This window comes from Nilaparvata lugens, chromosome 2, assembly GCF_014356525.2.
Source record: "Nilaparvata lugens isolate BPH chromosome 2, ASM1435652v1, whole genome shotgun sequence".
Taxonomy (NCBI): Eukaryota; Metazoa; Arthropoda; class Insecta; order Hemiptera; family Delphacidae; genus Nilaparvata; species Nilaparvata lugens.
The window spans coordinates 3,377,736-3,391,584 of record NC_052505.1 but is presented as its reverse complement, the minus strand read 5'-3'; the positions used below and the strand labels follow the sequence as shown (position 1 = coordinate 3,391,584).

General features: G+C 36.7%; 1 protein-coding gene across 1 annotated transcript in view; it reads left to right on the top strand.

Moving 5' to 3' along the window:
- The window catches only part of LOC111064433 (SPARC), a 34,246-nt gene extending 27,041 nt beyond the window's left edge, over window positions 1-7,205 (top strand). Inside the window, exons 4-6 of the mRNA XM_039420352.1 lie at window positions 1,579-1,694; window positions 5,346-5,492; window positions 6,851-7,205. Of these exons, the coding sequence (XP_039276286.1) occupies window positions 1,579-1,694; window positions 5,346-5,492; window positions 6,851-7,054 (467 nt within the window). The 3' untranslated portion in view covers window positions 7,055-7,205. The remainder of the gene's footprint in view (window positions 1-1,578; window positions 1,695-5,345; window positions 5,493-6,850) is intronic.
- The last annotated feature ends 6,644 nt before the right edge of the window (window positions 7,206-13,849 follow it).

The following is a 13,849-nucleotide window of genomic DNA, read 5'->3' as shown; positions in this document are numbered from 1 at the left end:
CACTCATTTACATCAAATGACAATAATGCTAGTTATTCAACAAATTTCACAAAGTATAAATAATTAATCAGTGAGAATAAAGATAGAATGCAATTAGGATAACGATAATAAATAATGTGATGTAACTTCATAAATTGGTGGTGTTTCAACAAATAATTGTCGATTCTCTGGGAAGGATATAAAAATATCCTTTCCATTAACACACGACCGGGTTACACACAGAACAGTCATTTTGTTTTTAGTCGGGGCGAATAGAATAAAATACATGGCGGTTATGGAGCAGCACACACTCTTGTCTACTATCTACCGACGGCTGTTGTATGATGCAATGATTATGACAGCTGATATTTATTTCTGTGTGTGGCCAGTGATTACATGTAAACATTGAAGGATCGTAGGAAAGAGTCCTGAAGTCAGATTATAAATTTGATAGGCCATAAACCTGGTCCTGAACGTAACGAACACATTGAATGAAAAAGACTAAGAAATTGTCAAAAAACCACAATTTCTTAGTCTTTTTCATTCAATATGAATAATTACCACAATATCAACTTCTCAACTACACAAAAAGTAACGAACACAACTAAAAAAATCATCAAATTCGGTGCACACATAAAAAAGTTATTGAATGTCAAAATTTGATGCTCAATTTTTATTTATAGATTGTTGAGCCTCTTTCATTTATAATAAGCGTAAAAGTGAAATTCCCATTCTTCTTAACTAGTAGCTCTGTGAACAGTAGACCTCGCGCTCAGTAAGTTACATTGACCTGTTGTTATGTTTTCTCAAAAATTAATAAATAATATACATAAATTTAAAATGTCTAGAAAAAATCCTAAATAAACATAGAGCTTTCTGTCCTATCGTACCGTGACGTGTCGTCCCGGAATGTGAGTGTGAGCACTGTTATCAGGTCTGGCTGCAACTGTCTACAACATTAATGGAAAGATACATTATTTTCAAGATGTTCGATGTTTTTGAACGGGTAGTATTATAGTCCACTAGACAGCTGATGTATGATGAATAATTCTAAATTCTGATTTTTACGGTAATATTTGCGTTCAAAGAAGACTCCTTTTCCTTTTGTATTATCCTTAAAATGCAAAATTTCCAAAAACCGTATGTATACGTCGACGCGAAATTCAAAAAGGAACATACCTGTCAAATTTTATGAAAATCTATTGCTGCGCCGTAAATGCGGGACATAAATATAAACATATAAACATAAAGAGAAATGCAAAACCGTTGACTTGAATCTTAGACCTCACTTCGCTCGGTCAATAATTTTAAGGCAATAAATCTGTTTTGTAAATCCATTCTTTTCAACTATTAATTTAAACTTTAAATTGAAAACTCTTTTGAAATGGAAACTTTTAACAGTGCAACGTTTCGACCTGTTGCTGGTCATCTTAAGACTGATGAAACACAAAGCGTTTCAACTTCAAAGGTGCTTTTAATTTCAAAGGCAACAAATCAATACTCTATATGTAATAAAATAACTCACTTAATGATAACTTGTGTATTTATTTTCGTTCAGTTCATATATCATAGGTTAATAGTGTTTATATATGATTTCAGATGCCTGTTTCAACAAAAAATGTCCGGCTGGACAAATTTGTGAAATTGGAGATGATGAGAAGGCGAAGTGTGTCTGCATTCCAAACTGCCCTGTAGAGCGAGACTCACGTAGAAAGGTATTCTAATCAAGATTTCCAAACAATATTACAGAAAAATATTCCTGATAATCTTATAACTAGTAGTTCTGTGAACAGTAGATCTCACGCAGTTTTCTCATCCACAAGTATCTGATGTCACCTGTTCTAGTTGATTCACAATAATTCATAGTTAAATCATAATTTACTCTTAAAAACTGTTATATGTATTCTCCAAGATCAAAAACTCACTTATCCTATTATATTAAGCGAGCAATTTCTGTCTATATTTTTCTATTTTTATATCTGGTTATCTGGTTATTTATGCTCAACGGATCTTGAAAACGGCTCTAACGATTTTCACGAAATTTGGAATATAGTAGGTTTATGATATCAAAATTCGATTGCACTAGCTCTCATCCCTGGGAAAACTCGCTGAAGGACATGAAAAGGATAATTCATCCTTGGAAAAACAGATGATGATTTCGTCGTCTGTCGATAACAGAAGATGCGTGTGCCTGTGTGGGAGATCAGCTGTGTAATCAATTAGCTTACCGTATCTCGCGAGAAATCTAGAAATTTTTATTGACTCGATCAAAATACAGTAATCTGATTTGTTGACATGAGATGGTATATACATAATATTCAAAGTTAATCATTATATTACAGTTCTAACTAATTAGTGAGTGATATTTTATTATTCAATTTGGTATGTAAACAATCTAAATTAGAACTTTTATGTTTTCAAATATTTGGACTGAAAATTTCACCTGAATTCAAGTGTATGGAACATAACCTACTTCTTGGAATATTTATAGTGTATAAATCAAAATTATAACCTACTTCTTGGAATATTTATAGTGTATAAATCAAAATTATAACCTACTTCTTGGAATATTTATAGTGTATAAATCAAAATTAGGAGAAGAAACAGTTTTGGGCTGTGCCTGTTAGTCTTTCCCCAATCATTTTAAAGAATTGAGTTCTGTTTATCAATAAATAAGTAACGAGCAAAGCTCGGTGACCCGATATTGTTAATAAACTCAGTTCACGTTTGGATTTTCATTCCATATGATAATTTATTCAGTCCCGTGATAATCTTTCCATCTGATAAAAATATTTCTCAACTATTTTAAAATTAGGTAATTTTTTCAATCAAGAATACTAGTAGTTCTGTCAACAGTAGACCTCACGCAGTATTCTCATCCACAAGTACCTGATTGAAACTATAGACCTTATGGAAATACAGCAATAGACTGGCTTCTCCACACATCTGTGTAATCACACAGCTGTCAGCTGTCAGCAGTTGTCAGCTGATTCATGATGAATAATAATTCTATAGTCTGATTTTTACTATTATATTGGCGTATGAAGGAGGCTCCTTTTTCCTTTTATATTATCCTTGAAATGCAAAATTTCCAAAAACCTTGTATATACGTCGACGCGCAATTAAAAAAGGAACATACCTGTCAAATTTCATGAAAATCTACTACCGCGTTTTGCCGTAAATGTGCAACATATAAACATTTAAACATTCAAACACCGAGCGAAGTGAGGTCTAAGATTCAAGTCGACGGTTTGGCATTTCTCTTAATGTTTATAGGTATGTTGCGCATTTACGGCGAAACGCGGTAATAGATTTTCATGAAATTTGACAGGTATGTTCCTTTTTAAATTGCGCGTCGACGTATATACAAGGTTTTTGGAAATTTCGCATTTCAAGGATAACAAAAAAGGAAAAAGGAGCCTTCTTCATACGCCAATATTAGAGTAAAAAAATCCGACTATACAATTATTCATCATGAATCAGCTGACAAGTGATTACACAGATGTGTGGGGGAGCCAGTCTATTGCTGTATCTCCATAAGGTCTATAGTTTCAATCAGGTACTTGTGGATGAGAATACTGCGTGAGGTCTACTGTTCACAGAACTACTAGTTTAGTTCATTCAATCATTTTTACTCTCCTTGCCCTATTACCATAGGTAAGTCTTGAACTTCACATTAATTTTAATAAAATCATTTTTCCCTTCCCACTAATGTTTTATGGCGTTTTCAAAATAATGTTCCCGTTATTCGGGGTCACCCGATATCTATTCTACTTGAGGCTGTGCAAAGGCTAAAAATAAACTTTCCACTCGTGATATTTTTCCAATTTTTTCGATTTGTATATCAAGCCATCAATCTATCACAATGAAAAATTTTTCTCAGGGAAACATTCTTTTTCCGATCATTACTTTTTGAGATATGAGCGACTGAAGTTTGAATTTTTGGGACAGAACATTTCAAATTCGGTACGATATAAATCCATGAGATTTAGAGGATGGATTCTTCATAGTATTGTTGATCTAGTGAAACAAAAATTTTCTGAAAATATCAATTTTTGGAAAAGTTATTCAATTTACCAAAAATAACTCAACTAAAAGTTATTTTTAGTAAATTGAATAACTATCTTAAAATCTATATTTTCAAACAAATTTTTGTTTTACTAGATCATCAATACCATGAAGAATCCATCCTCTTAATCTGATGGATTTATCTCTTACCGAATTTGAAATGTTCTGTCACAAAAATTCAAACTTCAGGCGCTCATATCTCAAAAAGTAATGATAGGAAAAAGAATGTTTCCCTGAGAAAAAAAAATTGCATGGTTGCCTGTAAAGTCGGTATACGGGCGAAAGTTTTACGTGACAACGACATTGAGTGGTAAAATAATTTTAATGTGAATATTCATCCCTATAGTAGGAAGAAGGATGAAATAATAGTAACAATTAAAAACATTTATTTATACAAAGAATTATATTTAAAACATTTATTTATACAAGAATTATATTTAAAACATTAATTTATACAAAGAATCTCGCACTGAATTTCGTATTAACAAAATTTTATTTTTACCTTCACACATCCTCAACAAAATCACTCTGTCTCTCTCGCTCTTAGGCGGGCTAACTGTGCTCGATTCAATTTTTTACATAGCAAGTCGCGCTCATTTTTTCAAGTTAAACAAATTATTATTGGCTGAGAAACGATTTATACTACTTTTGTGATTGAAAACTACCACAACATTGTGATTACTACAACATAACCTATTCACTTATATTATTCACATAACCTATTCACTAAGTAGTGGCGCAGTCGCAGGAGATTGCTCCGTTTCACTCTCTCTCCAGGTGAATGCCTTTGGGTTGCTGCTGCGTTGCTCGCCACTGCTCCTATTCGTGCTCTTTCCAGACGACCGTGAACCGAAACGAACGCTCTCACTCGCTCTCATTGTGAGCGCATAACGTGGGAACGTAACGCAGTTTCTTGAAGTGTCACCCGGCAAACCAATTTATAAGACGTTGTCACGTCAAAATTCCATTTTGATAGCTTGATGATATACAAATCGAAAAACTTTGAAAAATATCACACAAGTAGAAAGTTTATTTTAAGCCTTTGCACAGCCTTAAGAAGGGGAGACCGAATTCACTAGGCAACAGACCTGCATCATTGTAGAAATCAATCTGAAAAATAAGAAGATATCCATATATAGGTTGTTATAGGTTGTTCATATATAGATATAGGTTGTTCATGTTCCAAATTTTTATGACAACTCAATGCTGTCTTTTCTCTATGTTTATATCAATAATATTGATCTTGTTGTTGAGGTGTTTATTGTAATTTAAGGTTGATGTTTGTTGTGTTGTTGAAGGTATGCACCAACCACAACGAGACATGGGGATCTGACTGCGAGGTACACCAGATGAGATGCAGATGTGACCACAATATGCCTGAATGCAAAGACAGGGAATTGTCCCATGTGCATATTGTCTACTACGGCGAGTGTAGGGACATGCCAGTAAGTGGAATATTTACACAATCCAGCAATCATCGATGCAATTCTTATAAAATAACGTTCTTCTTCTTCTTCTTCTTTTTATCCTTCTTCTTCTCCACCTCCTCCTCCTTCTCATTCTTATCCTTCTCCTCCTCCTCCTTCTCATTCTTATCCTTCTCCTCCTCCTCCTTCTTCTAATTCTTATTCTTGTTCATCATATTGTTGTAAATGTGCTTTTGTAATTAGCAATTTATTCATTAAAAATTTACATTTATGAGCAAGATAAAAATATAATAAAACATCATCTTTTAACGTGTACTGTATCTCATTAAACTCCAACTAGCTTTTTACTTGTAAAGCAGTTAGTTGCTAAAACAGTCACCTTGGCAACCGTGTTCACATGATTATTAGTATCCATGTAGGGTTTGCCTATATCAATATTAAGGTGCGTACAGACTGTCGCTCTGCTCCGCAACCGAACATCACTCCAGCAGAGCGATTGATGATCGACCGGCGAGCAACAGTGGTTCGACCGGGGAACGCGAGAAGATCTAACATCTTCCGTAACGTTCATGATGGGTGCGTGGGCGGAGCGACTGTGGTTCGATGGTGGTACGAGGGTGGTACGAGGGAGGAGCGTGCTCGGTGCGGGTTGGAAGCGCGAATATGTGTACGCAGCTATACATTATGTGAATGTTAACTAATCACGTGAAATATTGAGATGTCTTTCTTCAAACTCTGTTCTGATTATACTTCTATAATATTGACTGAAAATTATGTGAAGTGAACAACTACTAGACTTGATCTATTTTGGACTATGAGGAATAGCACAAGGCTACCTAGATTTTTGTCTTTCTATCATTTTTACTTTCCTTGCCCTATTACCATAGGTAAGGAAAGTATTGCATTCCGAAAAAAATTAAGGTACCCCAATTTCTAAATTTCTATACGTTTCAAGGTCCCCTGAGTCCAAAAAACTGGTTTTTGGGTATTGGTCTGTATGTGTGTGTGTCTGTATGTGTGTGTGTGTGTGTGTGTGTGTGTGTGTGTGTGTGGTGTGTGTGTGTGTGTGTGTGAGTGTATGTACGTCTGTGTACACGATATCTCATCTCCCAATTAACGGAATGACTTGAAGAGATAGCAGACTTCGTGAGTTTCCAGCGTTATTGTACTGTCACCAGCTGGCTTAGATGTTAAAATAGTAGACTTGAGATGCGCGGGAACACTAGCGTCAGGTGATCAATTTTCATAACGGCAAGGAAAGTTGTGTGAGTGCGCCACACCAGATTTTTGATGATATACTCGTACTTAGTGTATGAATTAATAAAGAATAAAGTGTTGAATTTAACTAATTATCATGTTTCCACTGTGAACTGTAGGTATGCAAGCCTGAAGAGATGGCCGACTTCCCGCGACGCATGCGCGATTGGCTGTTCAACGTGATGAGGGATTTGGCCGACAGACAGGAGCTGACCCCTCACTACATGAAGATGGAGCAGGAGGCAGAAACCAACCTGACACGGCGCTGGTCCAACGCTGCCGTCTGGAAGTGGTGCGATCTCGATGGAAACACTGATAGGTAGGCCTTCACCCCTTCATCATCTCATCAACTTCATTGGAACGGTCATAGCCAAGCATGCTTTGGTTGTTAGCAGCACATATGTCAAACTTAAGCTGCGTTCACACCAAAGTTATTATCAAAATGGATATAATCCTTATTCTATTAGATCAGTGGTCGCCAAACAGTCGATCGCGAGCTACCGGTAGCTCTTGGGGTGGTTTTTGGTAGCTCACAGAAATGGTTGTCAACCATGCATTGAGAAACATGGCTACAAAATTTTGCATTTCTCACAGATATAACTGAGAAGTTGAATGATTTAAATTTGCAGTTTCAAGGAAAGATAAGGACATCGGTGGAATGATTTGAACTGTAAAATAGTTTTCCAAGGAGCTTGAGATGGTGGAAAAGAATGTCGTCCAGTTTGAATATAAACACTTTTTCAGTCTGAAGAAAATCAATGACGAGAAAAATCCTTCACAGCACCTCAGCATAACCAAGAATACGTTACAATTCAGACTTGAGACAACAGTTTGATCAACGATTTCAAGATTTTAAAAGCATACCGAATATGGTACAATTCGCAACTCTCTTTTTGTAGATATCGATGCAGAAAATTTTGCAGCTTGTTGTGAAACATTTTGGTGGAGATCAGGCTTCAGTTGAAATTGAATTTGTTGATTTTCAAAATGATGTCTCTCAGATCACTTTCTACAACTAGAAATATTTGGCCTCAAAGAAAAATGTACAAATATTGTTCAAGTTGACTTGAGGTTGAAAGCTATGTTCAGCTCTACCTACTTGTGTGAAGCATCTTTTTCAAGTATGAAATTCATAAAAAATCCATATAGGAACAGACTGACTGATGAACAATTGGACAACTGCATTAGAATGGCGGCTGCAACGTACACTCCAAACATCAAGAAAATACTTGATGACCAAAAAGAGTCCCACTGCTCTCATTGAAATTTATATTTCGACTTTTGTTATACTTTTTGCTAGGAGATAAGTAGATTTCAACACTAGAAATGTATCTTTATAGGCAATAAAAGATACTTTGTTTATTCTAATATTCCTTGGTAGCTCACTAGAAGATTTATAAATGCTATTCTAGATCACAGGCTCATAAGTTTGGCGACCACTGTATTAGATTGATCATAACTTATCATACACATGATGAACATAATTTATGTGTTTGTCAATTTCTGTTCAACCCTTGGACCAGATATAGAATAGACACGCCCCATTGTATATTCATACTGAAATTGCCCCATCGTGACGTCAGCATCGTATAGAAAACTTTTCTGTAGAGTTTGTAAATTAGATAGATCTTATCTTGGGTTTACACCAGATATATACTGTACTCATTTGTTGTGAGTGTACTAGTAGGCTACTGCGCATTGCGAGCATTTCTTTTTGATCTATAAATTACTTTGCAATAATGGAGAGTGAACTTGATTTGAATAGTGACTAAATTATCCAATATCTTCTTTCTCTTCTCTGTGCTCGAAATATCACAGTAGCTGCGGCGAAAGCAGCGGCTGCTGCAGGAACTACCTTCTTCTTCGGCATCTGGCTGGGAACTGAGCAGTGAATACTGGTTCATTCCAAACTCTTCGGAGCTCTGCTACATGTAATGGCATCAAAATGGCAGCACAGAGAAGAGAAAGAAGATAATGGATAATTTTGTCTCTATTCCAATCAAATTCACTCTCCATCATTGCTCAATAATATATAAATCAACAATAAATGCTCGTAATGCGCAGTAGCCTACTAGCACTCTGACAACAAATGTGTACAGTATGACAGTACTGTACAGTAGTACAGTAATGAGGGTGAATCTATTAGAGCAAGTTGTAGAGATTATTTCAAAGAGTTAAAGATTCTCCCACTACCAGGTGTGTACGTTTTAGAGGCTCTTTGTTTTATTGATAGGAATAAAGATAGGTTCAATACAGGAGAGTTGTTCCACTCATACAATACCAGATATAGACAAAACCTCAGAGACGACATTCATCGAACTGGTATGTATGAGAGGGGGGTAAAGAGTGCAGGAATTCGGCTTTATAATTCATTGCCAACACGCATAAAAGCTCTTACAGGTGAAAAGTTCAGAATTAAGGTGAGGGAGGAGTTGTTGCAGATTTGTCCTTATTCCAGTGAGGAATTCTTTTTGCATTATAGAATGCAAAGATTGACGACTTAGATTATAATTGACAAATCCTTATACCCCTTTCATAGGTGGTCAGTGGGATGAAAAAAATTAAATGAAAAAGTATATCTAGTGTAAACCCAGCAGGCACTAAACAGCTGCAAACAGTAGTAAACAGCTGCGGCAGCCTTCCTTAAAGGACAGAGCAGCTACATCTAGCTCTGCTATAAACAAAAATTGACATGTAGCAAAACTACATTTAACTCTGCTACATAAAATTAGCGTTAAACCTACTTATAGCAGAGCTACATCTAGCAGAGCTATATGTAGCTAACAGGGCTATATGTAGCTCAAATTGTATATAGCTCTCCAGCTACATAGTGTAAACGTAGCTTCAGAATGGGAGTTCTCAACTGCAAAGGCCCGCTGCTCTCTAGACCAGAGCATTATGGCTAATTACTTGAGGGAGGATAAGATTGGGAACTTACTCCTCCAGATGCGCCCCTCCTGCCCCTCTACACAACAAATTCACCGCGCTGGAATTTTCTCAAATCAGTAAGTTTATCTGGCGCACTTTGTACAATATAGGGCCTTCAACACGTCGGTCCCGGCTGCCTAAAAAGCAGTCGTTAGGTCATGTCAGAGGCCCTGAAATTGATCAGTTGCGACCTGAAAACTCTGACACCAGACCTGAGCCAGCCAGGTCACTCGATATTATTATTATTATCAACACATTAGGCTGTACGTAAAACCCTTAAATTTAAAAATCTGGTGTGGCGCACTCACACAACTTTCCTTGCCGTTATGAAAATTGATCACCTGTCGCTAGTGTTCACGCGCATCTCAAGTCTACTTATAAGCAAAGATCTGAGCCAGCTGGTGACAGGACAAAAACGCTGGAGACACACGAGGTCTGCTATCTCTTTATAGTGAATGATTTAATAGAATCGACAGTAGCCAACAGTTTGCAATTGAATAATCACATTTTATCAAATGTTTTGCTTATTTCCAATTTTAGGTGGAAATGTTACTGAACATTAATTGTAGAGATTTTCATGCTCAATCTTTTCCACTTAATTTTTATTTTTTAATTGTATCTGAAGCCTGATAATTGGGAATCTTAAATCGAACTTTGCATAGATGGGGCGGAGCTCCTGAAATTTTTACAGATATGGGACTTGTGGCAGTTGATAGAGCTTATCAATGACTATTCTAGGTATGAATTTGATCAAAATCGTTGGAGCCGTTTTCGAGGAAATCGCGAAAAACCCTGTTTTCGACAACATTTTAGCAGCCATCTTGAATTGCATTTGATCAAAATAATTTCGATCAAATGCAATTCAAGATAGCTGCCAAAATTGCTAAAATGTTGTCGAAAACAGGATTTTTCGCGAACAATTATTGTTCGTGTCGGATCCTTATATTGTAAGGACCTTAATTTTCAAATTCCAAGTCATTCCGTTGATTGGGAGATGAGACAGACGCACATACACTCATACAGAAAAATACCCAAAACCCTTGTATATACGTCAACGCGCAATTAAAAAAGGAACATACCTGTCAAATTTCATGAAAATCTATTACCGTGTTTCGCCGTAAATGCGCAACATATAAAAATTTAAACATTAAGAAAAATGCCAAACCGTCGACTTGAATCTTAGACGGGCTACACACTTAAGTGTCTTAAGACGCGTGTCGTGTCTTATCAAATTTCATGAGACATGCATGTCTTTTGCATGTCTCTGTCGCTTGTCGCATGTCTTGTGATTTTCGGTTGTACAGACTGAGAATGAGCAGTGACAAAGAGTGCTCAGTGCTGGCAGTAGACAGTGGCTGGAACGCATGCGCGGAGTGATATGTCTATCGCGACACCTGTCCGATACACAGGCAATGCCTCGAACATCTGTCGCAAGCAGTGAGTAAGCTCTGATTTTACAACACAGGTTGGTTTCATATGCGACATGCCTCGGACATGAGATTTGTCGTAGACATCATGTCTACGACACCAGTGTGTAGCCCGTCTTAGACCTCACTTTGCTCGGTCAAAAAGGCCCTGGCCTACGATATTGTAACGTCGCAGAGTAGGCCTAGAATTTAATACATGATACATGAATCTAATACACCAATTATGTATTAGATTCTACTAGGCCTACACTGCAACGATACAATACCGTAGACCGGGGCCTTGTATTAGAGGTGGCTATGGTTCTATTCTTACTTCTTAAAATCCTATTAGCACACTCATTCAGTGCCGGTTGCACAGAAGCCGGTTAAATTTTAATCGTGATTAATTTCACGAGAATCAATCAGAGAAGGTGTTTTTGAAAAGACGGCTTTTCTGATTGTCAAGTGTTCTCTGTTTTCTGATTGTTTACCCTGTTGTCAATATTTGCAGCAGCAGAAGTCTTCGGAGTGATTTACAGCATTTAATTGGAAATTCATTTAATAATAATTATAGTTGAAAAGTTAATGATGATTATTCATATTAAATAAAAATACTAAGAAATTGTCAAAAACTACAGATACCGGTCGATTCTGGTCTCTGCAACGTCACCATTTGGAAACATGCTCTCGACTAGAGTCGAGTCTCTTCTCGACCTGAGTCGCGTAAGTGTGAGTTGAGCCTAAAGGTGCGTACAGATATACGCGCCGCGAACATGAGCAATATTCACTTTTAATCAGCTGATTATATCTGTATTTTTACAGAAACGGAAAGATACAGATATAAAAAGCTTGGCATCAGCTGATTAAAAGTGAATATTGCTCATGTTCGCGGCGCGTAAATCTGTACGCACCTTAACAGTTATTTTTCTAGACATGTTTCTATTGTTGAGTTGGTTAATTCGTTCCAGACAGCTCCAAGATTATTACAGATTTAATATATACATGCTTTTTGGCCTGTCGATCGTAATTACGTGAAGCTATTTGTTTATTTGATAAAAAATGTATGGAGGAAGAAACAGGCCTTAATATTTCTAACACAATTTTGAAAATAATTGAGATTATCTCAACTGCAACTTTGCAGTTGAGATAATCTCAATTATTTTCAAAATTGTGTTAGAAATATTAAGGCCTGTTTCTTCCTCCATACATTTTTTATCAAATAAACAAATAGCTTCACGTAATTACGATCGACAGGCCCAAAAAGCATGTATATATTAAATCTGTAATAATCTTGGAGCTGTCTGGAACGAATTAACCAACTCAACAATAGAAACATGTCTAGAAAAATAACTGTTAAGGTGCGTACAGATTTACGCGCCGCGAACATGAGCAATATTCACTTTTAATCAGCTGATGCCAAGCTTTTTATATCTGTATCTTTCCGTTTCTGTAAAAATACAGATATAATCAGCTGATTAAAAGTGAATATTGCTCATGTTCGCGGCGCGTATATCTGTACGCACCTTTAGGCTCAACTCACACTTACGCGACTCAGGTCGAGAAGAGACTCGACTCTAGTCGAGAGCATGTTTCCAAATGGTGACGTTGCAGAGACCAGAATCGACCGGTATCTGTAGTTTTTGACAATTTCTTAGTATTTTTATTTAATATGAATAATCATCATTAACTTTTCAACTATAATTATTATTAAATGAATTTCCAATTAAATGCTGTAAATCACTCCGAAGACTTCTGCTGCTGCAAATATTGACAACAGGGTAAACAATCAGAAAACAGAGAACACTTGACAATCAGAAAAGCCGTCTTTTCAAAAACACCTTCTCTGATTGATTCTCGTGAAATTAATCACGATTAAAATTTAACCGGCTTCTGTGCAACCGGCACTGAATGAGTGTGCTAATAGGATTTTAAGAAGTAAGAATAGAACCATAGCCACCTCTAATACAAGGCCCCGGTCTACGGTATTGTATCGTTGCAGTGTAGGCCTAGTAGAATCTAATACATAATTGGTGTATTAGATTCATGTATCATGTATTAAATTCTAGGCCTACTCTGCGACGTTACAATATCGTAGGCCAGGGCCTTTTTGACCGAGCAAAGTGAGGTCTAAGACGGGCTACACACTGGTGTCGTAGACATGATGTCTACGACAAATCTCATGTCCGAGGCATGTCGCATATGAAACCAACCTGTGTTGTAAAATCAGAGCTTACTCACTGCTTGCGACAGATGTTCGAGGCATTGCCTGTGTATCGGACAGGTGTCGCGATAGACATATCACTCCGCGCATGCGTTCCAGCCACTGTCTACTGCCAGCACTGAGCACTCTTTGTCACTGCTCATTCTCAGTCTGTACAACCGAAAATCACAAGACATGCGACAAGCGACAGAGACATGCAAAAGACATGCATGTCTCATGAAATTTGATAAGACACGACACGCGTCTTAAGACACTTAAGTGTGTAGCCCGTCTAAGATTCAAGTCGACGGTTTGGCATTTTTCTTAATGTTTAAATTTTTATATGTTGCGCATTTACGGCGAAACACGGTAATAGATTTTCATGAAATTTGACAGGTATGTTCCTTTTTTAATTGCGCGTTGACGTATATACAAGGTTTTTGGAAATTTTGCATTTCAAGGATAATATAAAAGGAAAAAGGAGCCTCCTTCATACGTCAATATTAGAGTAAAAATCAGACTATAGAATTATTCATCATGAATCAGCTGTCTAGTGGACTATAATACTACCCGTTCAAAAACAT